The sequence below is a fragment of the Haliotis rufescens genome, unplaced genomic scaffold (genome assembly GCF_023055435.1).
Source record: "Haliotis rufescens isolate VD_foot unplaced genomic scaffold, xgHalRufe1.0.p SCAF_2, whole genome shotgun sequence".
In the NCBI taxonomy this organism is placed as follows: Eukaryota; Metazoa; Mollusca; class Gastropoda; order Lepetellida; family Haliotidae; genus Haliotis; species Haliotis rufescens.
In genome coordinates, this window is record NW_025963890.1 from 16,022,496 (window position 1) to 16,048,111 (window position 25,616).

The 25,616-nt window shown below is 39.2% G+C and overlaps 1 protein-coding gene across 7 annotated transcripts in view; it reads right to left on the bottom strand.

Moving 5' to 3' along the window:
- Positions 1–4,555: 4,555 nt before the first annotated feature.
- LOC124135610 (protein grainyhead-like) overlaps positions 4,556–25,616 on the bottom strand; it is a 60,741-nt gene continuing 39,680 nt past the window's right edge. For 6 of the 7 annotated variants that reach the window (XM_046501014.2, XM_048399691.1, XM_046501013.2 and 3 more), the window contains exons 2-18: positions 23,895–24,119; positions 23,123–23,270; positions 19,989–20,969; positions 18,099–18,241; positions 16,046–16,140; positions 15,706–15,773; positions 13,596–13,707; positions 13,250–13,347; positions 12,903–12,959; positions 11,194–11,292; positions 10,005–10,071; positions 9,749–9,882; positions 8,856–8,899; positions 6,788–6,888; positions 6,511–6,596; positions 6,029–6,090; positions 4,556–5,362 (exon numbers count right to left, since the gene is read on the bottom strand). In XM_046501014.2, the coding sequence (XP_046356970.1) occupies positions 5,236–5,362; positions 6,029–6,090; positions 6,511–6,596; positions 6,788–6,888; positions 8,856–8,899; positions 9,749–9,882; positions 10,005–10,071; positions 11,194–11,292; positions 12,903–12,959; positions 13,250–13,347; positions 13,596–13,707; positions 15,706–15,773; positions 16,046–16,140; positions 18,099–18,241; positions 19,989–20,969; positions 23,123–23,270; positions 23,895–24,119 (2,647 nt within the window). In that variant the 3' untranslated portion in view covers positions 4,556–5,235. Of the gene's footprint in view, positions 5,363–6,028; positions 6,091–6,510; positions 6,597–6,787; positions 6,889–8,855; positions 8,900–9,748; positions 9,883–10,004; positions 10,072–11,193; positions 11,293–12,902; positions 12,960–13,249; positions 13,348–13,595; positions 13,708–15,705; positions 15,774–16,045; positions 16,141–18,098; positions 18,242–19,988; positions 20,970–23,122; positions 23,271–23,894; positions 24,120–24,546; positions 24,799–25,616 lie in introns of those variants that run through there. The other variant, XM_046501016.2, reaches the window with a different exon arrangement.

Here is a 25,616-nt window from a genome sequence, read left to right on the forward strand (position 1 = left end):
ATTAAAAGTAAGAGGCTTGTGGTTTTTTTTTACAGAAATCACCATGCACTCACAGTGCACGGGAAAAGAATATTAGTGTATGATCGTTAACAATAGTGTGACTCAGTATCTACCACATTCTACATTACACTGCCAACCCCCGCGACGTTGAAAATACAATCAGTCCATTAATCTTAGACAAGGTGAGCTCCCCGCCCGCAGAAGCGGCGCGTCTGATCTCAGTAGGGGTGAAGTGCAGAGTGGGGCGTTCTAAAGTGTGATTGGAATTTAAACCGATTCCATTGGACAAATTGACAAGAAAAGCATGGGTAAACAGCTACCGGGTGATATATGGTGCAAGTGGGCGTTTGTCATTGATACCATATAGATAGCCTGAAGGCGCATCGTGGCCAGAGCGCTGTGTTGTCAATGTTGAAGTGAAAATCATTATTGTATTGTAGCTAATTTCGTAGAGGAAATGTTTATTTTATCATGAAGTTTTAAATATATAGATGATCATTGTTAAAACAGTTTTAAGGGGAAAATGGTTTGGCCAGGCCAAACTTTGTTGTTGAGGGTGGGGTGTTTTTTGTATTGATTTTGACAGGGAAAAATGAGGTCGAGAAAAATACGAAAATACATTGCATCGTACATCGTAATCTTTTTAATCATATTTAAGTTTGATGAGGATCGGTAGGTCATACTTTGTATTAAATCTTGGCTTGGTTTGGGTCATACAAACTATAAATCTAAATCTGACAGCGGCATTTCAATGTTATGAATTGGTTGGTGTGACAGTTAAGCATTCACTTATTATTATATTCTGCTCTTGGGGCAAACCCTTCAGCATCAATGTGGATATGTGATGCAGTGAGACCGACGTGGCACGCCCTGGTATCTGGTAGAAAAAAAGATAATCTACACAATAATCACAGACAACACAAATTTAGTCACTTAAATATTCGTTTGAATGTTTTTGTTGTCAAAACGATCTTGACCGTCGGCGGCATAAAGAACCTTGTCATCCTGATTTTATTTGTATTCTGAATTTTCGGTTTTTAAGGTCTGCGGATATGTAAACCAAGCCAAAAAAATTAGGTGTGTATTGTTTTACGCCACTTTAGCAATAGTCCAGCAATATCAAGGCGAACAGAATTTAAGGCCCCATGTAAACCGTATCCAAATTTCATCGGCTTTTATCGACATGTACGTATTCATTCGTAGTGAATTCATAACATGTAGTGAAGTGATTATTCGGATATATACACCAATAGAGAGATACAACAGACTCGAGCCCGTGAAGATCCGGGGTAGAATAGGTCTTCACCAACCCATGCTTGCCATAAAAGGCGACTATGCTTGTCGTAAGAGGCGACTAACGGGATCGGGTGGTCAGGCTCGCTGACTTGGTTGATGCATGTCATCGATCTCAATTGTGTGGATCGATGCTCATGTTGTCAATCACTGGATTGTCTGGTCCAGACTCTATGATTTACAGACCGCCGTCATATAGCTGGAATATTGCTGAGAGCGGCGTTAACAACAAACAAACAAATACAACAGAATGGCTGATACGTTAAGTAGCTATTTGCAATGAATTCATTATTTAAGTTCCTTTGCATATATCACTTGCAATCATCCTTGAGATGTTGGGCCTTGTGGTTAAGGAGTGTTAACATTCACACTTCACACCTTGGATGGATGGCGGATTTGCATCAGTGACCAACATGACGTCCGATGCAATTCCCTATTTTGACCATATGTTCCCATGTATTTAAGTAGTTATACTTACTAGGTACGATATGTTTGTCACAACCGCAAACACAGTTTAAAAGGTAATTAGCCTTTTATTTAACCTTGCGTGATTGGAATTATATTTCATATGCACCCACGTAATATAAAACGTCGACGCCAGACAATAACCAGTCTCGGTTATCAACCGAAAGATTTCATTGGGCGTAAAAGGCAAAATAGCGATGAAAAGCGAGTACTAAACTAAGCGACACATACTGTTTGTAGATCAGCTTAACTCGACAAGTAACACTCTATGTAAGCACGACAAGTATAGATGTAAATTTGACATTAATGGAATAATGGACTTGGGGACAACTAAGAATCGGAGAAAACCCACGCATCCTATAAGAAAAGCAGCCACGTCTACAGACCCCAAAACTCTGAGTATTTACTTAATCAAATGGATGAATGAACGAATAGACAGGACAAGTCTGTCTACATCAGATGGTGCGTTGCTCTCTCAAACCTCAAAGCGGCGGCTTGGTACATGAATATACTCTCAAGACGCCAAGAGGGCGTGTCTGTTCTGATGGGCGGGAACGGCGACAACCGGGAAGTTGGGAGTTCACGCAGATGTTTGATCAATCAGGTGACCGCCTTCGCCCATCTGACACCAACTAAGGCCAAGACAGACGAGCTCCAAACACTGACAAACAGCAATATTGAGATTTACGATCCCGACTATATCATAGGCATCTGTTTATGAACCGTTGTCACAGAGTGACGATACCAGTTGTTCGCGAAAAGGCACCCGTCACAGACACATGCAGAGGCAAGTCAATTATTCACATGAAAAACAAAACCACCGGAACAAATGGGACAAGTCAAAATAGGGAATTGCATCGGACATCATGATTATCACTGCGTCAAAGCTGGAAATGATCTCCACATTTTGAAAGCTTCACTAAGACCTAGTCAGTCGACTCCTTATCAAACAACTTTTGAGCAAGAGTCGCATGATGCTCTTTGTAATCTTCGAAGAAAGAGCCTGCTCGACTGTTGTCATAAAAGTTGTGAAATGTAGATACCAAAGGCTGGAATATTGCTTTGAAGGGAAAGTTGACAATTGCAATGTTGAAGTCATCCCTTTTGACTTACAATGTTGTCATACAACACGGGTTTAAATCCCCTTGCGGGTGAAATGCGTGAAGACCCCTCTTGGTGTCCCCATCATAATGAACGCAATATTTCTAAAATCAGAGCATTACCTTTCTCAAAAAGGCGAATATGCTTGTCGCAAGAGCGACTAACGGGATCGGTTGGTCAGGCTCGCTGACTTGGTTGAGGCATGTCATCGTATCCCAATTGCGTGTCAATGTTGTCAATCACTGGTTTGTCTGGTCCAAACTTGATTATTTACAGACCGCCGTCATATAGCTTGGATATTGCTGAGTGCGGCGTTAAACAACAAACAAACAACAATCTTGGTACTCACCGCAAATATCTTTTCGACCACAAAACCCATGTAAGAACACATCTTTGGCACAAAGAATCACAGAACCATAATTCTTATACATATACTTTATTGTTTAAAAATAAAGTACTAAACATTTTCATATACATAATCATTTCACAACACTGTTTACACGAGGGCATATCATTATTAATGACATACTATATATGAACCTATGACTATATAGGTGTCATTGCTATTATGATATGATGATATGGTTCAGCATACGCTATATGAGATCAATAGATGAGACGTCGCGAGGCCTTGCCATCGCTATGTGACCGGCTTTAATATCAGAGACATACAATCTTCTTACAGTAACACAGATTTGTGATTCCATGAAAACATTGACTATATTTCATATGAAACTCATTTAAGGAATTTTAAAAACGGTTAATGTAATTTTAAAACAAATATTCATACGAAACTCATTTAAGAAAAAAGCTGATCTAACTTTAAAAAAATGTACATCTATTCCCTATTAGTAAATAAAAGACAATATCACATTTAAAAAAATCTTAACTTACTTTGGAATTACATTTTGAAAGAAATATATTTATATACATTAATATTTTATATAAAATCAAGAGGAAGCATTTTCTCAAAATATGCAGAGAAAGATAATTTAAAATGAAATTATTAAAATTATACATAGCATGTCCAATTTCATATACCGTATTCGACGTAATAAGCGCCCAGGGCGCTCTCAAAATAAGAATATTATTTTGATGGAAAAAACAGAGTTGAAAGATAAATTTCGACATATATAAATACGACAGATATATTTTTCCAGAATTGTATTGACCATAATTAAGGGTGCATATAACACACGCGTGCGTATTATACACGAATATATAAGTCTTGTGTACATTGATCAATCGGAAGAGGTGCTAATTGGGATTGTTCACTTTTATATATTATTATATATATTATCAAATATCGCCGTGGGCGCTTATTTGAGCGGGGCGCTTATTACGTCGAATACGGTAATCTTCTTAACTTGATTTTCTTTATTACATTCGATTCAAAATATCTTCAGAGTAATGCCCGGGAGAAAAATGAATGCATCTTTACGTTGTCATGGTGATTTCGGTCTATGCCTCACAGGTTTCAATACAGACTACACTGGAGAAATATAAATACCTATAGCTCTAACAATACCCTGCTGCTTCGAGCGATATTTTTGTCATGATATGCATACATATATGAAATAAACACCGCGCAAAAATGTACCTTTCCATGGAGAAACCATGGTCAGAAAAGAAGAAGTGAAACGTCAAAGTTACCATTCTTTCTATAAAGGGTAATTACGTTTTTGCGTAGCGAGAAATGATGGCACTTTTAGTGATAGCAAATATATCAATGTGATAATGTACATATTTTTTCTACATCTCTATTTACAATAAGTTATGTACAACTATGATAATGCATGTTCAATCGGTGGTGTGATGTATATTTTAAATATATAAAATTCTCAAAAATGGAAGGTTAACAGATGTCACATAACATAATAATAATAAAATAAGTCTAAAAAGATATCAGAATCCAGACCATTGCCGTAAGTCCGTCAGCAGTTAATGCAGATCACAACCTCTTTCAAGAATATAATAGCACATTGTGAATTTGGGTAGTAAATATTTGGATCTTGTCCTCCTTGCTAAGGAAACGTACCTTTCACAATACAATGACAACATCGAGAAAATCTATATAGATACACATTTCAATATGGCCGGAGATAGAAATGAAATGGAGGCGCTTGTGATGATATGCTATATATACTTATATATGTCATTCTCTGACTGGCGCCTCTGTCCACGTCCATACTGTCATGACTAGCTTTCTTAATATTGCTGCTGCCGCCGAAATTCGCTTAAAAGTCTGAGACATTACGTGTCCCGTACTGGCCTCCACACACTTCCGCCATCTTGATTCAGGGGAGATAACTCTAAATCATTCGTGTCCATTTCACAGATTTCACTTTGGTATGTGGTGGTCATTTGCGCACGTGGTCACTGTGGGTCAATCTCGACCAGAATGATCTCCTTCTGCTCCTCGCTCACATTATTTATGTCTATGATGAATGTTGATTCGTGTGAATAATGTCGGACGATGTCGTCGTCCATTTTCACATAGATTCTGGAAAAAATAAAAAATAACATTCTTAAAACAATTCCACATTTAAGGGGTAGATGTGTGCCAATATTTTGGTTGAACAGGATTGCCAAATATAAGATATTGTTTCGAAAGTAATGGTGAGTTGTGTTTAACGCCGCTTTTAACGGTATTCCAGTCATATCACGGCGTATCAGCTTAATGTGGGAGGAAAGCCCAAAGTGATGCAGGTCTTAGACGTTTACCACTTCGGTGAAACCCACGAGCACGGGTATGGTGCTGACAAACCTAGAAACATAATCGGGGCGAACCGGGATTCGAACCACAATCATAGGTTTCTGGCGTGCCCAAGGGACGCAACTCTGCACAGGGAATTGCGGCGCCTAGGACGACTGGGCCACCCGTACCCCCTTCGAAAGTAATAAGAAAGGTTAATTACACTAGTAGCATTATTTATTTTCTATAGGGTCGTGGCAATGCTAAATTGGGTTAAAGGGAAGTCTTCAGAAAGAATTGTATTTTAGTGTTAGAAGACCAGCAAGCTCTTGAACCAATAGTAGCTGTGGTAATGTCCAAAACTTGCAAGTGATAGAGAAAGAAATAATTACAATTTTAGGAACATGCCATATAGCCTTCACAAACATTTTCAAAACTCAAACATAAAGATTATATAAACAAATTGATATATACCCTTTTGACTTCTTGTAGAAGTTCTTGACTTGTTTTGTGGGTACGTGGTATTTCTCCTCGATCTTGAAAAACAAACAAAAAACAAACATGACAAGATAGTCCAATGAACAGGTTGAATTTAAAAGCAAACGCTATCCGTCAGATGTACTCCATTTCCGGATCCCGTATCATAAATGTTCACATAAGTTCATATAAAGATATATTACATAAGTGCACACAGGTTGCCGAAGTACATGCCAGTACCATGCCATACAAACAGTGCCCAGTCTTTAGCCCTAACTACCACCAAACATGGGTGCATCTCAGGTCTATGTCCCATATACTAAAAAAGGCTACTAACAAATAATAATAATAATAATAATAATAATAATAATGATATAAAACAATGATGAGCCTAACCTGCCTGACTGTGTCACTTAAACCCTCTTTGCTGCATTTTTAAAATTTTAATCTGTAAACAATATTGATAATAATACACCTACCGCTTTCAGTAGGCCGTGCAGAGTGGGTTGTCGTAGTAGCAGTGCCGTGAAGACGTTCTCTTGCTGTTCACGAACGTACAGCAAAACTGGAACAGAATAAACGTGTAAGTACATTGAACTTGTCTTGAAACGTATGGAATACATCAGGATTAATACGTACACAAACGTAATACATTTGGGAGGAGACTTTGAAGGAAGTATCGTCATCTAGAGTAAGCGAGTCAACTACTTTCTCAGACTTCAATTCCATTTAAGAAGACACCAGTCAACAACTTACTCTTTGGCATCTCCATGCAGTGACTACAGGAACTTCGTCTTTGGCGCTTTGCGGGTGGGTAGAACTCATCACTGCGAGACAAGTCATCACCTCCACTCAGACTGGAAGTAGAACAAAATGACATGAATATACATGAATGTCCAAACACAATGCTTGTACTTCATCAAAGAGTTTTCAATGTAACAACATATTTTATTGTTTAAAGTTCAGTCAAAGATAAAAATGTCATTGAATTTATTTAAGTTGGACTATAGCGTGTTCGTTAAAAAATCAACATGGCTTAGTAAATATTATGTATTATTTTAGGCATAGTAATTATTATTATTATCATTATTATTATTATTATTATTATTATTTCGTGTCCTGTGATTTAAATGTATGTATAATATATTTTGTTTGGCTGTCCAAGTCAAACACGTTCTTCAAATTGTTAACAGAGCGGAACTTTTTCCTTCCATCACAACGTAAAACTTCCAATAAATCACTCTCACACACCCCCTCCCATCGTATCCGTCGATTTTATTGGTCGTTGTTTGTGATTGGTGGTCGCCAAGGAGGTGTTCAAACACCAAACAAACCCTGCTATTACATGGCGACCCCTGTTCTATCTACACTCCTTAATTCCATTTAAATGCTTTAAGTCGTCCACCGTAAACGTATGATATCCGTAAAGTGGGCGAAAAAGAAGCGTAATCTGCCAGCCTCAGCCTTGAACGCTTGCGATCCCCCGAACTATTTGTAAGTGGGAAGTGTGAGACAAGCGTGGGCGAGACGAGACTTCTTTTTTCCACATACTACGAAATTGATTTTATCTTAAGAGTGTCAGTAAGTCTTTGTTTCAATAATACTGAACATACGATATGTTATTAAGCCGGGATACCAGACACCGGGGCAACTTAACACTTGGAGAATAATTCGACATTGGACGTCAACGCAGGGAATCCGATAACGCCCCAAACAACAAAGAAATAAAATCAATACCCGGGTCGCAGGAATCATGTCTTCACATCTTAACACAGCAATTTGTAGCTGGTGTCATGAGAGAATTCTGTTGTCGCAGTTACATGTCGATGCTTGAGCCAGTAATTAGTCGTTATCTCTCATTGCTCTTACGGCCAGTGATAACGTAGGCCTCTGAGGTCATAGACACTGACAGGACAAAAACAAGGGAGATAACTTAATCCCTAGGTCAGTGGAATCGTGTAGTTCGCCGAGAACTATCACCTGTCGACAAATCCGATTGATAAATTACATTCCTGAAGGACTAACATGATAGCAGACCATAGACTTCGTGATGGGGATTCATAAACACGAGCTTGCCATATTTCATGGTATAACTACTGACTATGTAGAATATATTCTACATGTGTCCGCGTTAAGTGTTGCCAGGTGCAAGGGATTTGTAAAGGGCCAAGATCGAAGCACGGACAACACCAGAGAAAGATATTCAGATTTTTTTTTTCTTTTAAAAGCTATTTGTTTATAAAGAATATATTCATTTACAATAGTTAGCTTTTTATTAACCTGACTTGTCAATAACACCTTTGAAATATATTCAAATGGTCATTTCTAAGTGAAGGGTAAAAAGATCCAAATCAATAGAATGAAATGATTGGTTCAATCTGTTGATCCCATATTAAATGGGTACAATGTGTGAAGCCCATTTCTGGTGTCCCCCGCCGTGATATTGCTGGAATATTGCTAAAAGCGGCGTAAAACCATACTCACTCACTCACTCTCCATATTAACATTTGACAAGTTTGAATATGCATATCGTTCTATATTTTTAAAAGAAAAGCTGCCTCGTTTCCTTCCGTTTGGAGAAATAATCAAAACTGATCACTTTGAGGGACCTCCTAAAATATGCTCCTGAATATATATAAATTGTCAGTGCAAGAGAATAACCAGCCTAGATTTTAGCCGAAACAAAGTCCATCTGGCGTAAAGGGCAAGATAGCCGTGGGAATTATATGAATGGACCACCAAAAATCAGTGGTGGCACCTGGTGTTGGCTAAAAGGGTCAGCGTGTCATGTAATGTGCTACACAGAAGTTAAGCAACAACTTACCTAGAACAATCTTCGTCGTGTGAAGTTGAAATGATGGAACTCCCCTGTGACAAAAAAAAAGACCACTGTTATAACAGTCAAACAATACACACCATAAATAATCAGTCATCCACGTATAAAAACCACCTGACCCCCATTCACGGACACGGGGTCTGTTATATAGTGAAGTGTCTACCATTTGGTTCCCCATGCTTAACAAAACATTCTCGGCACATGTATCCCTTACCTCCATAGGATGCCACAATGCACATATTGAGATCTCGTGTTACACATAATCATAAGGTATAAAGGTGTCGTTAATCCGCCCATACATGTAACAGTAAATCTAACCAACCCAACACTACACGGTTAGCCCATGAGGGAACTTGAGCCCCAAACAGGCAGGAATTCGTTTATCCGTATTCCCATCTTACTACAATGGAGATAGTTGTTTCTTTGTAACTGTTTTCCCAAACACTTATTCACAGGTATCGCCTTTTCCATTGTACAGAAAGTAAGAAACGCCCTTTGAATGCGGAGGTTTCATTTGGTAATTATTACTTCCGAAACCATCAGTGCAACTGTTCTTAAATGTATGCAGCGAAACACTATATGAAGGTAAAGAGTAAGGCAAATAAAAGACATCTAAAGGTAATTATCAAGGGCTCATTCCAAGCGCTGCTTTATCCCATAACGAGGCTGGCATTGGCGTGCTATGTTTTGGGTCTTGTGGTTTTACAACACATAACTGTAGTTAAAACTAGTGTCGTGTGCAAATGGGAATTCCTTCATGGCGTATGTAGGTCACGTGTACTTTAAGGTCTTCCAGCCTTTGGGTATCACTCCATGACATCCTTTAAGAGCACACTTTGAAATTAATTGTTTGTTGGTTCACATTAATCTATTTAACCCACCTTTTGAAAAAAATCTTCGGTGTCGATGCCATTTGAGGGGTTAAAGATCGACGGAGTACTTTCAAGGTCAACCATGGAGTAGAACTCTGATCGGTCACAGGCCGGATGGTACACTTCCTCTTTGACCTTCCGCGCTGAAAATGTAGTTCTCATGTGAAACTATATGACAACAGCAAAATGGAGAGTTCTGTGTTATTTCTTTTTAATCGAACATTGAAAACATTATATTTATTGTTGAATATGTTTCGACGCTTACCGCCAGGTTCCATTTTTCCACGTGAGTTTTTCCGCCTCTCTTCATCTCTTGTTTTTCTTTCAGCACCCTATAATGAGGAGAGGGGTGTTATAGTGAGGCGTAAGAAACGGCGTAAGAAACAGCATAAAACCAACATAAAACGAGAACACTCTAACAAATATAATTGAATAAATTCTGTAGTTATGAAAGAAACTTTAACCCATGCTCTATAACCTATGTTCAAGGTATGTGAGGAAATGGCTTGAGGACATTTCTTAACCTGGATGATTTCAAATACATAAAAGCGACAAAACCCTTTCAATAATTCAATAATCAGCCAGTCCATGTCTTTGTGCGTTATGCGTGAATTAACAGACGTTTCAACATGTTCATACAATCTAAATATGATTTTGTTATCGCCTCACATGATTTATATACAAACTACTCTAAAACCGTACACATCACTGCATCTATTGATTTGGGAAGGTGCCAATGTAGTATACTTTAGCATGAAAACGCTTTGATCAGTTAAATGCACTTCTTCAAGCGTCTAGACGGATTCTAAATTCAATTTACGGATTAGATTTTTAAAAAATGTAATGTGTTTCAGTCAGAACCATATTTAGATTTAATTACCCACATTTAATTCGTGCAGTGACATTACAGAGTTTCTGGTCTCCAATGCATAACGAACCATTAAGAGACATGAAAAGAAATATAACCTGAATCATAACACGAAGAAGAAAACGAAACAGTTAACAGTGAGTGAGTGAGTGGGTTTAACGCCGCTTTTAACAATATTTCAGTTATATCACGGCGTGTCAGCTTAATGTGGGAGGAAAGCCCGAAGTTACTTCGATGCAGGTCTCAGACGTTTACCACTTCGGTGAAACCCACGAGCACTGGTATGGTGTTGACAAACCTAGAAACATAATCGGGGCGAACCGGGATTCGAACCCACAATCATAGGTTTCTGGCGTGCCCAAGGGACGCAACTCTGCACAGCGAATCGCGGCGCCTTAGACGACTGGGCCACACGTGCCCCCGAAACAGTTAATAACAAGGCTTGGGTCAACGTTGGCAACTGTGACATCTGTGCACGGCGTTGCGTTAAGAGACGCTGGCAACTGCGACATTTATGCATGGAGTTAAGTTAAAAGACGTTGGCCACTGCGACATTTGTCTGCTGAAAAAAGAAACGGAAGCTCACCTTATCACAAAACACCTTAATCTGACAGTAGCCTCTATGGATGGGATGGGCATCTTTGTTGTTCTCGTATGTGTCGATTTGAATGTGAAGAGGGATGCCCTGAAAATTAAGACACATCTTATAGCAATGAATGAAACATATCCGAAGGAAGGGAAGACTGATGATGAAAAAAAGCTAAGAATATGGATATGAAGGAATATGGGAAAGTTGAGAAAACAAATTTGATATTTTTTTCTCACATTCTCAGAATAGCCCAGGAAATTATGCCACATATGTCCTCATTCCTTCTAACTTGTCTCTTGAGATATTTAATATGTCTTCACAGTATGGTACACGCAACACAATGGCTCAGCCTTCATAACCCATGTCACTGCTAATGTGTATCTAATTACGACAATGGTATAATTTTCTGAATATTGTTGTCAGGTCTAATTCCCATGCTAACCCATGTGGAAGGATGTGTGCTCATAAGATGCAATGGACACAACTGCAGCGTCCCTCCGAACAACCATGTCTCTTAGGAGTAACCCTAGACATGTACAAAGACTAGAAAACTCCCAACAAACAGTGATGCCATTATTCCCTATCAGCACGTCGCTAGAAAAATGTAAACGAGGTTAAATTACCTATAATTACTTGGTCTTTTCAATTTCCGCCATGCATAGCTATCAAGGCAATTTTCATTTGAACGATTCATTTCTTCCCAAGTTAAGTATCTCAGCAGTGAATCTTCACTCAAACATCCTTTAGAAATACTTGACAATGGGTTGTTCCCGTGAAGGAAAATCAACATGGCTGACAGGCTGGATATTGAGTTGAAGTACCCAGAAGTTGGATAATTATAGGAGGCCCTTTTAAGTACATCAACAGGTCAGGTCAGCGGTCAACTGACCTAAATATGTCACTGATCTGTTATTTTAAAGTTCATTCATGAAACTGGACCTAATAACCATATTTTCATGGCATGATAGAAGGTATTTTGGGTTTACGGGTCACCTGGTTTTAATATGGAATTTTTATTCAAATCATGTTCTGGACCCTATAAGACTAGACGAGTAGGTGTATTTTATATGAGATGATGGTTCGGGTTTAAACATGTACTTTCCCTGATCTGCCATTCAGTGTTGAAAGAGAATGTGTGTATATGTATATTTGATTGTGCTGCTCGTTCTGACATATACCTCGGGGTATTTGGCTTGTAAATTGCTTATGGGTTTCATGCATCAGAAGAAACGATCGGGGCGGAGGCTAGACGAAAACAGGATCAATGGAGTAGACGATACCAGTATTTTAAAGCGCAAATGCAATCAGATATTTTTAGCATATTCTAAGCATTTATACATCTCTATGAAAGGATTGTGCCCGAGGGGAGAACATAGTTTAGTTGTGTAAAGGTTTCTGAGACGTTACTCTGTCCACAAATGTGTTTTAGTACTTAACAGCAATGTTCTGGTTACACAAACACGATTCTGTAAAGAATCTTTTGTGGAAGAAATGAAAAAGATTTACTCCTGGGTCTCCAAACCCACACACTCTCTGCGTTCAGCTGCAGTAATTTGCTCATTTAAAATCTGATAAAACATATTTAGTTAGGGTACATAGCTACGATCACGACTTTAATGTCATTGCAAAGTCAATGGGTCACAAAGGCAATCCCTATGTAATGACACACAATTTCAATGACAAGTGAATTTGATAATGTTGCCTACCTTAACACCTTTTTGATTACTGAAATCTGTACTGAGGCAATGGACTGCTATAGCAACCTGTGAATGAATACAAATAAAAAAAATTAAAAACATGTTAAATGCCGGCAACCATATTTATGCTATTCATGAATTTACATTCATTCGGCTACAGCATAGGGAACCATGTACATACTGTAATCATGATCAAACAAATATACATGAAATAATTCAAAATGATTTTTTTTCAATTGATATACTTTCTTCAAAAGCATAAGTAAGTTTTAAATCGTTAACGCTTTCAACATAAAAACAAGCAATAAAGATTTTTAATGTTTTCATCAATAACAGTGAAAGAGGAAGCATCTCACCTTGACTGCAGTCTCTCTTGGATTCCATCGAACACAGACAGCATTACAGGAAATCTCTTCAATGGAGTTGGCAGAAATGCCATGACTGTTCTTTGTATCTGAAAAAAATGTAAAATATATAAATACATTGTAACATCACGAATTTGAATAAAATAACATCTAGTCCTGATCAAGGTTTTCACTAAAAAAAGAAAGAACTCAGCATGTCAACTGATATCAGTATTTATCATTTTGTGCTGTTATTTACGTAAAAATTATATATATTACTCAAATGAATTGAAAGAAACGGGTGTTCGTTAACTCCTTTTGAGGAGAATGTAATGCAGTAGACTGAAGGCCTACTCACCAATATCTAGTATTCTCTGTTTGTAACTATGTTGACGTCCATGCCAGAATTCCCAGGCTCGCTTCTCCTCCTCCATGCCCTTCTCCTCTCGGAAAACCAGCATGATGACAGACTGTAGGGAGATGGGTAGAATATTTATTTCGTGAATTATTGAAAAGCATGTAAATGAGAGTGACCAAACCCTTTCTTTAATTATAAGCATTCTCCGCTAAAAGCAGAGTCCAGTGTACGCTTCCGACTTTATTATAAGCATGTGTTTATGACTCACTATCATACAGTGATGTAAAGAAGACAACGTTTTTTTCTTCAAAAAATACGCTTACAATTTTGGTTGTTCATGGCATTCAGTGTAATACATGGAAGATTGATAAAATGAAACTGTGACTTGTGAACTATTACTATAAATTTCATATAAATTTCAATTTTCCTCGTATAATCGAGACTGGTGATTCTCAGGCGTTGAATTTTATATTTCAAACAGGAACACGGGGTTCGAATGTAACATATCCCTATGAAAACTTCATAAAATGTTAAAGAAAATGCTTTTATTACTTTAAGTTCGTATCGTTTATTTGACTTATTGTTGTCAGATTAGTATTACAATTCATTCTAAAAGAAGAAAGAAACATGGACGTTTGGATCATATCAATATTTGTCGATAATTACGTGTTGACGCAGTATTTTAAAACATAATACACATAAAGGTAATTGAAGGTAATTATTTAAGCAGGTACGACACGTTTGTCACAACTGTAAGCGTGATATGAAAAGGTCGATGAACTTTCAGTGAATATTTGTGTGAGTGGAATCATATTTCACATGCATTCACTAAACAAATACTGAACTAAACGACTCGTAGTGTGTACAGATCGGCTTAACATGAATGGGAAGACTCTATGTAAGCACAACAAGTATAGATGTACTCAGGCCACAGTAATGGATGGACGGACACATCTATTTCCAGACCACAACACACTCTCACTCAACTTTCTCTCAATCAAATGAATGAATGGATGAATAGACAGTACAGCTCTGTCTGCTTCAGATAGTGCGTTAGTCTTTCAAACTTCTAAGCTGGAGCTTGGTACATGAATGTACTCCCAAGACGCCAAGAGGGTGTGTCTATTCTGGTGGGCGGGAACGGCCACAAAAGGGAAAGGACACTGTCGTTTGCTCTCTGTTGGGAGTTCATGCCGAGGTATGATCAATCACGTGACCGCCTTTGCCCATCTGACACCAAACAAGGCCAAGACAGACGAGCTCCAAACACTGACAAACAGCTAGAATGAGACATACAGTGTTTGGTTCTGTGATCGCACGAGATCACACGCTCTCCCCAGGCGTAGGTAGGTCCCTAAAGGTCTCCCGAGTACACATGAGGCTGAACGCTAATTATTCAGACATCTAGTTCATGTGCTTCTTCGGCACAATCAGTACATTTCCCCATTAGGAAAGTATCTCAGACAATGATGGATTCCCGATTATTATCTAATCCTTAATGTAAACGTGTTGCCATACAAAAAGACGTATAGGTGTCTAAGAAGGTCACTATCAACCACATGTGTCATAGCGCTCTCAAGATGTGTTCCCTTGCTCACACTGAATGTCCGTAACACTGTATGGCCATAAGAGTTTGTCCATGAAGGGAGTTTTTTGGCTATCGTAATCTATAAAGGCACTTCACATGGTACGGGTATGTCAACAAATCCCTTGTCTACGATAATATCTTGCCCTGTCAGCCTTCTGGCAAGTATAAAGTGTTATTAACTCCAAGTTTTGAAATGCAAACATTCGAAGGGTGGGTAGGGTGACGACTGGGTTGTGGGAATATGGGACTCCTGGTTGCAAAGTTTGATATAGAAGGCATATAAAAGCGTGAGACTCATTGTCCTTTATAATGACTCATTAATCATGATGGTTTTACATCATGATCGTCAAACATTGTGAACAAAGCTTGGGTTGCTTCGTCCATGGTGTCCCAGGTATCTGAGACATTTTTATATGACAAAATACCTCCATGATATTATCATTGCATTGCAGTCATTCCCATACAAGATTCGTCAGTTTAACTCATCTTTAACACTATTTCTAAAACTTCCATTTTTCGTACCTTAACTGTAGAACTCTTTGGTAGCGTAAAGGTGGGGTTGAACTCAAACGTCAGGCCATAATATTGACCTGAAAGAGAAGCAAAAAAACCTTTATATTATATCATCAAAATATCAACAGAAAAGACTGGTCACGTCAGTTTGGAAAAAATAGAGTGAGTAAATCATTTCGGTTTACACCCTTATCAGCGTTATTCCAGCCATATACATTACTCCAAGGATGTCGCAAGGATGTGGCCTTTTTGTTGGACGGTAACGACCATAAGGAAAATCGAACCCATGTCTTCGGCTTGACGCGCGAATTAATCAACCACAAGACTGCCCCATCACTCCTTAATTTACCTTTGTTTAAGTACGTTACTCGATCCTCCTCAATACGTTGTGTGGTGGAGGTCGGGGTCTCCATGAAGTATTTGTATCCAACAACTTCTTTTTCTCTGTAATTAATAAAAGGCTATGATATAATGCCATGACATGTCACGCAAAAAGAATTCTTTTGGTAAATATAATGATTCAATTTTTTATTAACTGTTTTATGATTTATCACAAAAATTGAAATACAGAATTGTATACATTCAGCTCTTTGCACATGTGACCAGACATACAAGATTATTCTTACAGACATTAGTTAGGAATGCTATTTTGTCCTAAATGGTTTAACAAGGAAATGATAATATGAACGAAATAATGTGGCTGTTGTACTGCTATCGTTACAAAAAGAATACATTTACAAACAATACGATTTACAAACGATTACAATTTGAAAGGAGGCGTTTTATTATCATCCATTAAGATGACAAATTATGCAATTCTATTTTCAAGCACATGCATTATACAATTTTATTTGCAAACATGACCAGACAAAGTTAACAGTACCAGCATGGACCGTCTCTGGGGCCTCGTTTCTAAACCTTACAACATACATTAATATTGTCAATTCACGAAGCATACATGGTAGCTTTTCAGATAGGATTCTACAGGTTGATAAGGTTTTATAATTTTGAATAGCAGTCTTAAGATTTATTGTGTTTGGTAGAGCTCATCTCGGCGGGAAGGGGTATTAATGCACGTCAACATACTTTACGAAACCACAGGGATCCAATATTCAATTTCATCTGGTTTCAAAGTCAGTAACTGAATTATCTGTACGTAAGCGCCATCAAGATCACTGTGACCTAGTTTCCTTGTTCTGTGTGAAATCCACTCGGGGAGAACATTGACCAGGGTTTAATAATTAATTGAGCAATTCAAATTGAAAATTGAATATTATGTATCCAATGAATATACATGTACTCATTTAAAACTAACAAATGTAGTACCGATTTTCTAGATTCGATCAGTTAGGTGTTGCACTATACTGTATGTTCATCCACAAGAAAATGTATCATTCTGAAAATTCAGATTACATATTTTGCCAATTTGTGTGAGATAATATACTCTGCTGTATGTGGATGAAAAGGATTAATAATTCAATAACCAGCTACCCCAAAAACAATCCATCAAATGTCAGGAAACCGTTAGTAATCAGCTGTGTGTTGCAATCAATGTCTGTCACTGTTAAATTTACTACAATAAATAGTGTTCCTCTTCAACTGACATTGACATGATAGTCGCCGATTGCGTTTTGTTTAGTTTCTGTCCCGGGATATTTGTGACCCCTGAACAATGGCTGGGTGTTTTATGACATATACACGCCCGGGGAAAACTACGTTTTGATTAAATGATAATGTAAAGGTTCACTGCCCGTTCCTCAGAACCCCCATCAAAAGGCATTGCTGTTTATATGCAAATCTCATATTAACAAAGAGTATTCGTGTATTAACATTTGAAATACATTGTTCCAATTCTTGTTAAAACTGATAAACAATTTGAAATAATTATCAGACTTTTGTAAAAATAGAATCGGTCGGAGTACAGAACCTTGCAGTATACAATACCTTATAATGTACCCGGCTATATAGTTGCATATTTATGTGGACATATCCATTAACAGATTAACAGAACTAGATTTCAGAATATATAAATCATTATTTCTAAACAACTCTACAAAGATTTACAAATGTAATATTGTGCCCATGGTTCTATGTGACGATGTAAGATGTCATCTCAATATGACTGAGAGGAGGGGAGATTAAATATGAGATGGAGTTTCCACCTGGAACACTCACTAATCCGTAGGTAGTACAACAATTACCCAAGGATATATATCCCCCTTCATCTTAATCCACAATGAAAATGTTTCCCGATGTCAAACAATCTTGACCTGACTGATCATGAATAGCTGGTATCACTCAATAAGGTGTCAAAACAGACATTTCAATGCCTGAATGATTGCGATCTATACCCCAGGGCGACTGTCAGAAGTAAAATCTCAATAGGACTGCATGTTACTCACACTTTAGGAATGTAGGTTGAACTGCAGGCTTTGTCAGGGTTCGAATATTGCCTTACGAACATGGGTACTGATTTCCTTTTCTTAGCCGCCGTCTTTTCTTTAGCGGCGACCGCATCAAAATTCCCATTCGCATCTTTCACGCACTGAAAATAGAAGGGCAATTCAATAAAGCTGTCTGTAAATATAGCCGAGCAAATATTGATCAGTTAAAATAGAAAGACACTAGCTATTGACACGGTCATGGACATACTGTAGAGAGTAAACAAGAGCATCTTCATCAGAAATACCTGGATAGATGGGCTTAGGTAAATAAATGTTAAAGCAAACACTGCGTTCATGGGGAACGATGGACCAATTATATGGCTCTGGTTTGAAGATGAACCTACCAATGTACCCTAAACAATCTTATTGCGTTTGTACGGTGGTCTGAAAACCAACTTCAGTGGTGACCACAGATCGACACATGAGGTGCCTCGATATGTTTATAACAGTCCTATGTTAAGCTCATAAGCAAACTTGTTGAACAGACCAATGGTTTCAGACACAACTTTGATCGTTGGTCATGTGAAGGGCTGTTTTCATCATTAGACATGAAAGGCCAAAACAAAGACATTGCCATGTGGCAAATGGCATCTTGAAAAAGGAAACATGATTTCAAACATAATCAACAATTAGTTGATATCATGAACAATTAGATGACATTGTGCACGCTTGTACCTGTCATCTTAATGCACCGGCATGCCGCGGATACAGAAAAGCATACTCACTGTACCAAATTGGTATGGAAAAATGGCAATAAGTCTTTTTAAACATAAACATTGCATACCACTATCTTACCTCCATTGCCCGAATATACTTGGTGTTTCTATCAAAGCCAGTCGACACATATGTCAAGGGACGCCATGTGAAATACTACATGAACAACGGTCGACATACTGCATTGAGCTTCCTTGGTGGGGATATAAAGGCCTTGACAGCTCGTATTTTTGAGTTTGAATGAGAACATGTTCGTTTCAAGGCCAAGCAGCATATTAAACGCTTTCTCGTATCTATTTCAGACACACCTTGCATTAATACACGAAAGTGGCTGACTAAAATTGCATAGATTTACCCGGCCCAGATAGAATAACACTAGCGGTTTAGTTATGAGTTTCGCTTGAGTGAATACTCGTTCAAGCTTTACGGTATAGGCTACACACCAGCGGTGTTACAACTGCAAATAGGAATTTCATTTGACGTACTCGCATAGGCATACATAATGACAAGATTCGGTTGGGCACCTTGACATATCGAAGCAGTTTTCACATTTTCGTTTGTGAAGTATAACTTCACTGAAGCATGTTTCCCTAACAACGAAACTAAGAACGCAAGTTGGGACATGAGCAGAGCCGCGAGTGTGTTGTTTAAAAGCAGAATGACGGGGCTTCTATAAGATTGCATAAGGAAAACGTTCATGTGTGCATAAGGTGGATGCATGTACAAATAGCTTTTCAATTATTTTACTTTAACTTACAAGTGCCGACTCGTACCGTGTTTAAATTTTCAAACCATCGTGTTTAACGAATAAACTGTAAGACATATATTTAATAATAGCACAGTCCTTCATGGTGTTAAACAGCCAACCCCTACGCTACACTACACAGTATAATATTCACTGAAAATTTGGATTGCTTTCAAGAAAATACGATCACCTGAAAGAAACGAATACTTTTTACACACAGACAGGGGCATTAAGGCCATTGTATTCTGTACACCTGATATCTCGAATATGGGCATTCACCGGAATATGGGCAAGATAGTGTTACATGAAATATTTGCTTCTTGGAGCCTTGGCGTTTTAGGCTTGTGGTATCACTATCTGGGAAAAAAATAGGTTGTTAAAATACTTACAAGAGTTCCATTTGAGGGTGACAGACAAGGTTCTTGGTAGCCGCTGTCAGGTGACTTCATGCCATAGTTTTCGCTGCCATTGGTCATGTATTGCTGGTACTGGTTGTTGTAGGCAAATTGTTGCTGAACATACCGTTCCAACATTGGAGAGTTCTGTTTCTCAGTCTCCAGCGTCAGACCATTGGACGGTGACGTTGGGTACGCATAGTTTGATGTTGGGTAATTATACACATTGTTTATGGAAGGAAGAGGCTCGACAGTTTGCATGGGCTGAAGCACTTGGAAATACTGTCCCGAAGACTGGACAATGTTTGTATTGATAGGCCCTGTCTGAGACAAAGATGAAGGTCCACATGTCGTCATAGCGTTCATTGGAATCACCGGAACTGTTGAAGCTTCATAAGGAGGAGGAAGTTCATGAAGTTGGTCCAAGAAGCCTTCTTGCTTGATGTTGGCAAACGTTGTTACTTTGTTCATGGTCGTCGCTGTTGGAGATGATGTTCTTGGGCTGTCGTCGATGTAGGTCTGGACAGTTGATGTTGGCTCGGCTAGTGTGCGACTTGCTGCTGATGAGGCACTAGGTGGATTGAGTTGTTTGCGCTTTAGTTTCTCATTGAGTGCACGGCAAACCTTTTTTGATACATCATTAGTTTTCCTCTCTGACTGGTGTTGGGTAGGGTGCAAGGGGGGAGATTCATCATGATGTCCTGATGGCGGACAGTTGGGAAGAGCAGGCTCTTTGTCAAGTAAAGACCGGTGCTCATTGCCCAACGTAAGATCCTTAGCCTCAAACGAATTACTGTCAAACGTTGCCTCTAGCTTTACCGCACAGTCATTAATCATTACTGAATCGTCGCCATTTTGCAGTGGCGACGTCTGGTCACCACATGGTGACGTAGTAGAGTCCACTATCTCCTCTTGGTCAGCCTCGACGTCCAGACGAAGTGCCGTCTGCTCTTTGCACGTGCTTGGCTTTGCTGCCTGCAAACAGACAACAAACATGGCTGATGTGAGGATACAATGACACGAATTCGGCTGCCGTTCCGCATCTAGCGTGAAGAGGCTTACCCTTTTGGTGGACATTTGATCGTCGGGTGTTTCCACGCTATCTGACACCCCACAAGCGACATAAACGGAAACGTGGATGGAGAGGCTGTCTTTAGGTATCAAAAGACGTAAACAGATCGGATTGTTCATCCGAATAAAACAAAACGATCCATTTACCGTCTGTCTTGACACGGCGGTTCTCTTAGGCACAGAGGCTCTGATGAGATAGCCCTCGGGTGAAGGGAAGATCACATTTCTTCCACCTCATTAAGTTTGAAATGTCTGTGTATGTTTCCTCTGTCACAATGCTAACCCTTGTTTAGCTCACACGAGTTTATTATGGTCATGAACATGTACGCGTTTTTACAAGTGCGTTCTGTGTCCAGTAGGGTACGCGATCGAGTGATTTTGAAGAAAGGACAATACATACAGTAAGAAAACATATGATTAATGCAGTTTATGCCCAAATGAAAGAGTCCTACGGCAGTTGAACGTTTAAAGAGAAGCCTCATGTTAAACTTCGGTTCATAAATGCATTATTCTTTCAGTTCATCATGGTCATCATTATCATCTACACAGCCACTAATAATTCATGTTCTTTTTGTATTTTTTATGGTAATCATCCCTTAAAGTATCCCAGATGAAATATTACAAAGGCCGACATATATAATGAAGCTGAGGTTTACTGGGGTTTAACGTCGCGTTCAAGATGTCTTTAGACAAATACGTAATCAAACTGTCTTGAGACCAACGTCAAAGATTTATATCTTTCACAAGAACAATAAAACTATATAAAATTTAAATAATTATCTATTCATGTGACAGAAGAGCTATGCATGAAAGCCAGAGACGATGGTCCAAATAGGTTTAGGTAACCAACAACACAATCTACATATATTATACTCATAATGACTTAACTCAAGCGTTGCCAAGCGACGAAGGCCGCAGTGTCCCTTCGGGCGAGGCTTACACCTCAAAGGACCGGCGTATTTAATGACGATGTAAATTGTATGTTATAGCACATGAAACAGATTGAAATAGTACCACGGGTACAGTGTTTCCTCAGGATAGGAAACAAGTCAGATGCACAACCTCGGTTGCGTGTGGCTGCTTTCATTTGCACAATATGAAAGCTTACGAACACCATCAATGCTGCACTGTCAGATTGGGTTACGGTTTATAGCAACTGGACGCATCACACTTGCAAATATCTGCCACCCTTCGCGACATACGTTTAAGTCTGTCGTTCATCGCAATTACCTGAGATGACCTCAGTAACAATTTTTTGAGGTGCCGGTAACTCGATCTTTTTTTAGACAAATGGCGCTGAACATGTTATTTTAGATTTTAAAGAGTTGGCATGTAGCATGCTGTGCGTCTAGCAGTTGTGGATTTCGAAACAAATTGATGTAAATTTCAAAATGTAGGATCAGCGATTTCCGTGTAATAACACTGGCTGTGGAGCCGTGACTATACACTTGCATGTACAGTAAACTGCGGTTATGACGAACACGCTTATAACGAACTAACGGACATAACGAACTTACTTTTTAGTCCCGACTATATGCTGCAGTTATGCTGTATATATGCTTATAACGAATTACGTTTATAACGAACTAAAATTTGTAGTCCCTTTCAGTTCGTTATAGCCGTAGTTTACAGTATTTAAATCATTGAAATTAAACCATCGCATAAACCTACCTGGCGATCGATGGTCGCTAAGATTGGCCAGGTTTGGAGGAATCACATAGAATGAACTGTCCTTCAGCTTCCTGTTATATTTCAACCGTCTGAGGAAAACTATCGTTATCTAACCACTAGCAACCAAGTAATTTAAACTAAATAGGAAGTACACTCAACGCACGAAATTTACACAAACTCTCAGTTTTCCTCGCACCTGATCAAACCTACGTTTACCTTGCGCTCATAATCGTCGTTATCCGACACCTTGTCCATCCTGACCAAACCGCACACCTCGCTCAAATAAAGATTGTCTTAAATCTAACCCTCCCCGTCACCTCTAACGCCAGTATTTGTTCAGTCTGCGCTATCTGGAAATTATGTAATTATTTGCCAAGTAAACTTACCTCAACTTTAATGAGTATCCCGTCTTTTGTCTTCTGAAAATCGGCCTCACTCCCAGCCTCACAACTGTCAAGGTATTTGTCGAATTCGTTGGGGAGTATGATCTCCGAACTGGCGTTTAGACCCTCCTCGTCGCGCTTGTTGTCGGGTCTGAAGTAAACAATGGCAAGGAATGTGTTGGTGATAATGTACAATAATCATTGCAGTTTTATAGGATGTTGTACAGACGGCAAGCTCATGAAACGCCTTGTGTGGCCTTGACACTGGCAAGTACGCCATTTTGTGGACGTCGACGGGCGTTACTATGGTGGTATATAGGGACTGGAACACTCATCATTGTTGGATACAGAATGTGGAATTAAGGTATTTCCTGTTCCAGGACCACAAAATCTGTGTTTCATGATCAGCATCCCAGTTACGGCAACAGTCACGTTTCCTTCGTTCACTACTTAATATTCTGACTCACGTACACGGTTCTATAGCAACGTGTGTTTTACTGTCAGCATGTGTAAAACTAGGAAATTGACTGTGAAATAAATAATTGACCTCCACATGACAACGTGTATCAGATCATAGAAAAGACCCTGAGCTGACATTCTTCATAAACTTGATCTACCAAAGTGACTCATATCCATGTCCGCAAAGTAGCTGATCCCTTACGTCAGATAAATCAGATGTTCAAAAGTTCATTATATTTCAATTCATGGCGTTGTGTGTTGAGGATCATCAATTATTAATATTGATGACGTCATAAATGGATGACGTCACACTCACCTCATATCGAACAGTTGTTCTCCCTCCCCTTTCACTGGCACTATCGGGCCAAGGTTCATGTATTCATGGTACAGGGCGGCACCGTTGGCGTGGGAGTCTTCCCCGTTGATGGCCGTTGATGCCGCCGTGAGGGGGTGACCAAAGAACGCCGCAGGGTCATCAGGGGGGACGTCTTTGGCGGCGGATTTTAAATCAGTGATTGGTCTTTCGTCTTTGAAATTTTCCCTGGAAACAGAAATTACATGTTTAATGCATAATAACAAACTATGGTGTCTATCCATACTATGGTATACATATCTTGTAACAGCTCACCACCTGTATCTACGTAAGGTAAGAGATACACATGTCATGAAATTCAGACCCGTTGTCAGTTTCAGGTGTGAAGTATACACTCTTCAGTTTTCTGACAATTGTGGTTTGTCTTTGTCGCGAACTATGTAACGAGCAAGTAGTTGAAACAGACAACGCATGTAGCTTCAAGTCGAGGTTAACGAAACCAACGTTAACGTCAACACTGAAATAAACAAGCACTCATTTCACATCTGAAACACACAACAGCAATGTGTAACTGACATAATACTCATGGTAACATTTCACATTAAAATCCCCAAAGGACAGCTTCGTAACTGATCAACGTGGTCGTGCAACTTACATGATATCGATGACGTGACCTTGTTGACAACGCTAACGTCTACAGCTAAGATCATTAACCATAATGTAGATTTCCACCCGTCCACTTCACACGTGGCCACCAGGGAAGAACACTGATTGCATCAACAATACGGTTCAGATAAGTCCTTTCCTTGGGCACTCGCACAAAGTTAAAGGGATGTCGTAACACCCCTATGCTCTCGCTCAGAAGCCTTGCAAACTCTCGTCAACGCTATAATTACCTCACTCGGAGTGCACGCACCGTGAACACATAGCCGGCAATATACCCGAAGGGGGATGGTGGAAGATGGAGATGGAGGTGTATGGAGAAGAGGGGTGAAAGGATCGGGGGTGAAACTGTAGAGGGGGATGTGAAATGGGAACACGGTGTTTGCTTGACGTATTTGTAAACAGCATATCCATCGGGATGATAATAGGGAAAGATGAACGGATACACGAAGAAGATAAAATGAGTTCTCATGCCGCTAATATAATTTCTCTTTTGTTGGAATATATCACACCTCACTGCAAGTATACTCCCATCTCAGTCGGGAGGTTGTACTAATTAGATAAATAGCCCCTGGAAACGACAAAATGTATGTCTCATACTGCATATGTCTTTAGGTGTACTTGACGGCGTTACTGAGATGCACCATCAAAGAAGGTTGCTTTATGTCTTATGGTGTTGCTGTGTATGTTCAATTACCCTATTAATCCGTAAAATATTTTAATGATTTTTAAATATTTGAAACGTTCTTTGAAAATGCCTCTTCTGCTGCATGTTAGGTGTAAGTTAATGTATTCGTGCGGACGCTTGAACGAATTAAAGCTGTAACATATTTTTACAGTCGATATACAACAACATCTATGCCTGGTTGGGGGTACTGTACATTATATACATAATTTTGGAGGGTGGTTTCGCAGACAGGTGCTAATTGGTGGGGAGGGTGGGGTTTAAGGGTGAGGTGAGGTTACAGTGAGTTTAACGTCGCGTCCAAGATTATTGCACTTATATAGCGACGTGCATGTCCGTGTGTGTGTGTGTGTGTGTGTGTGTGTGTGTGTGTGTGT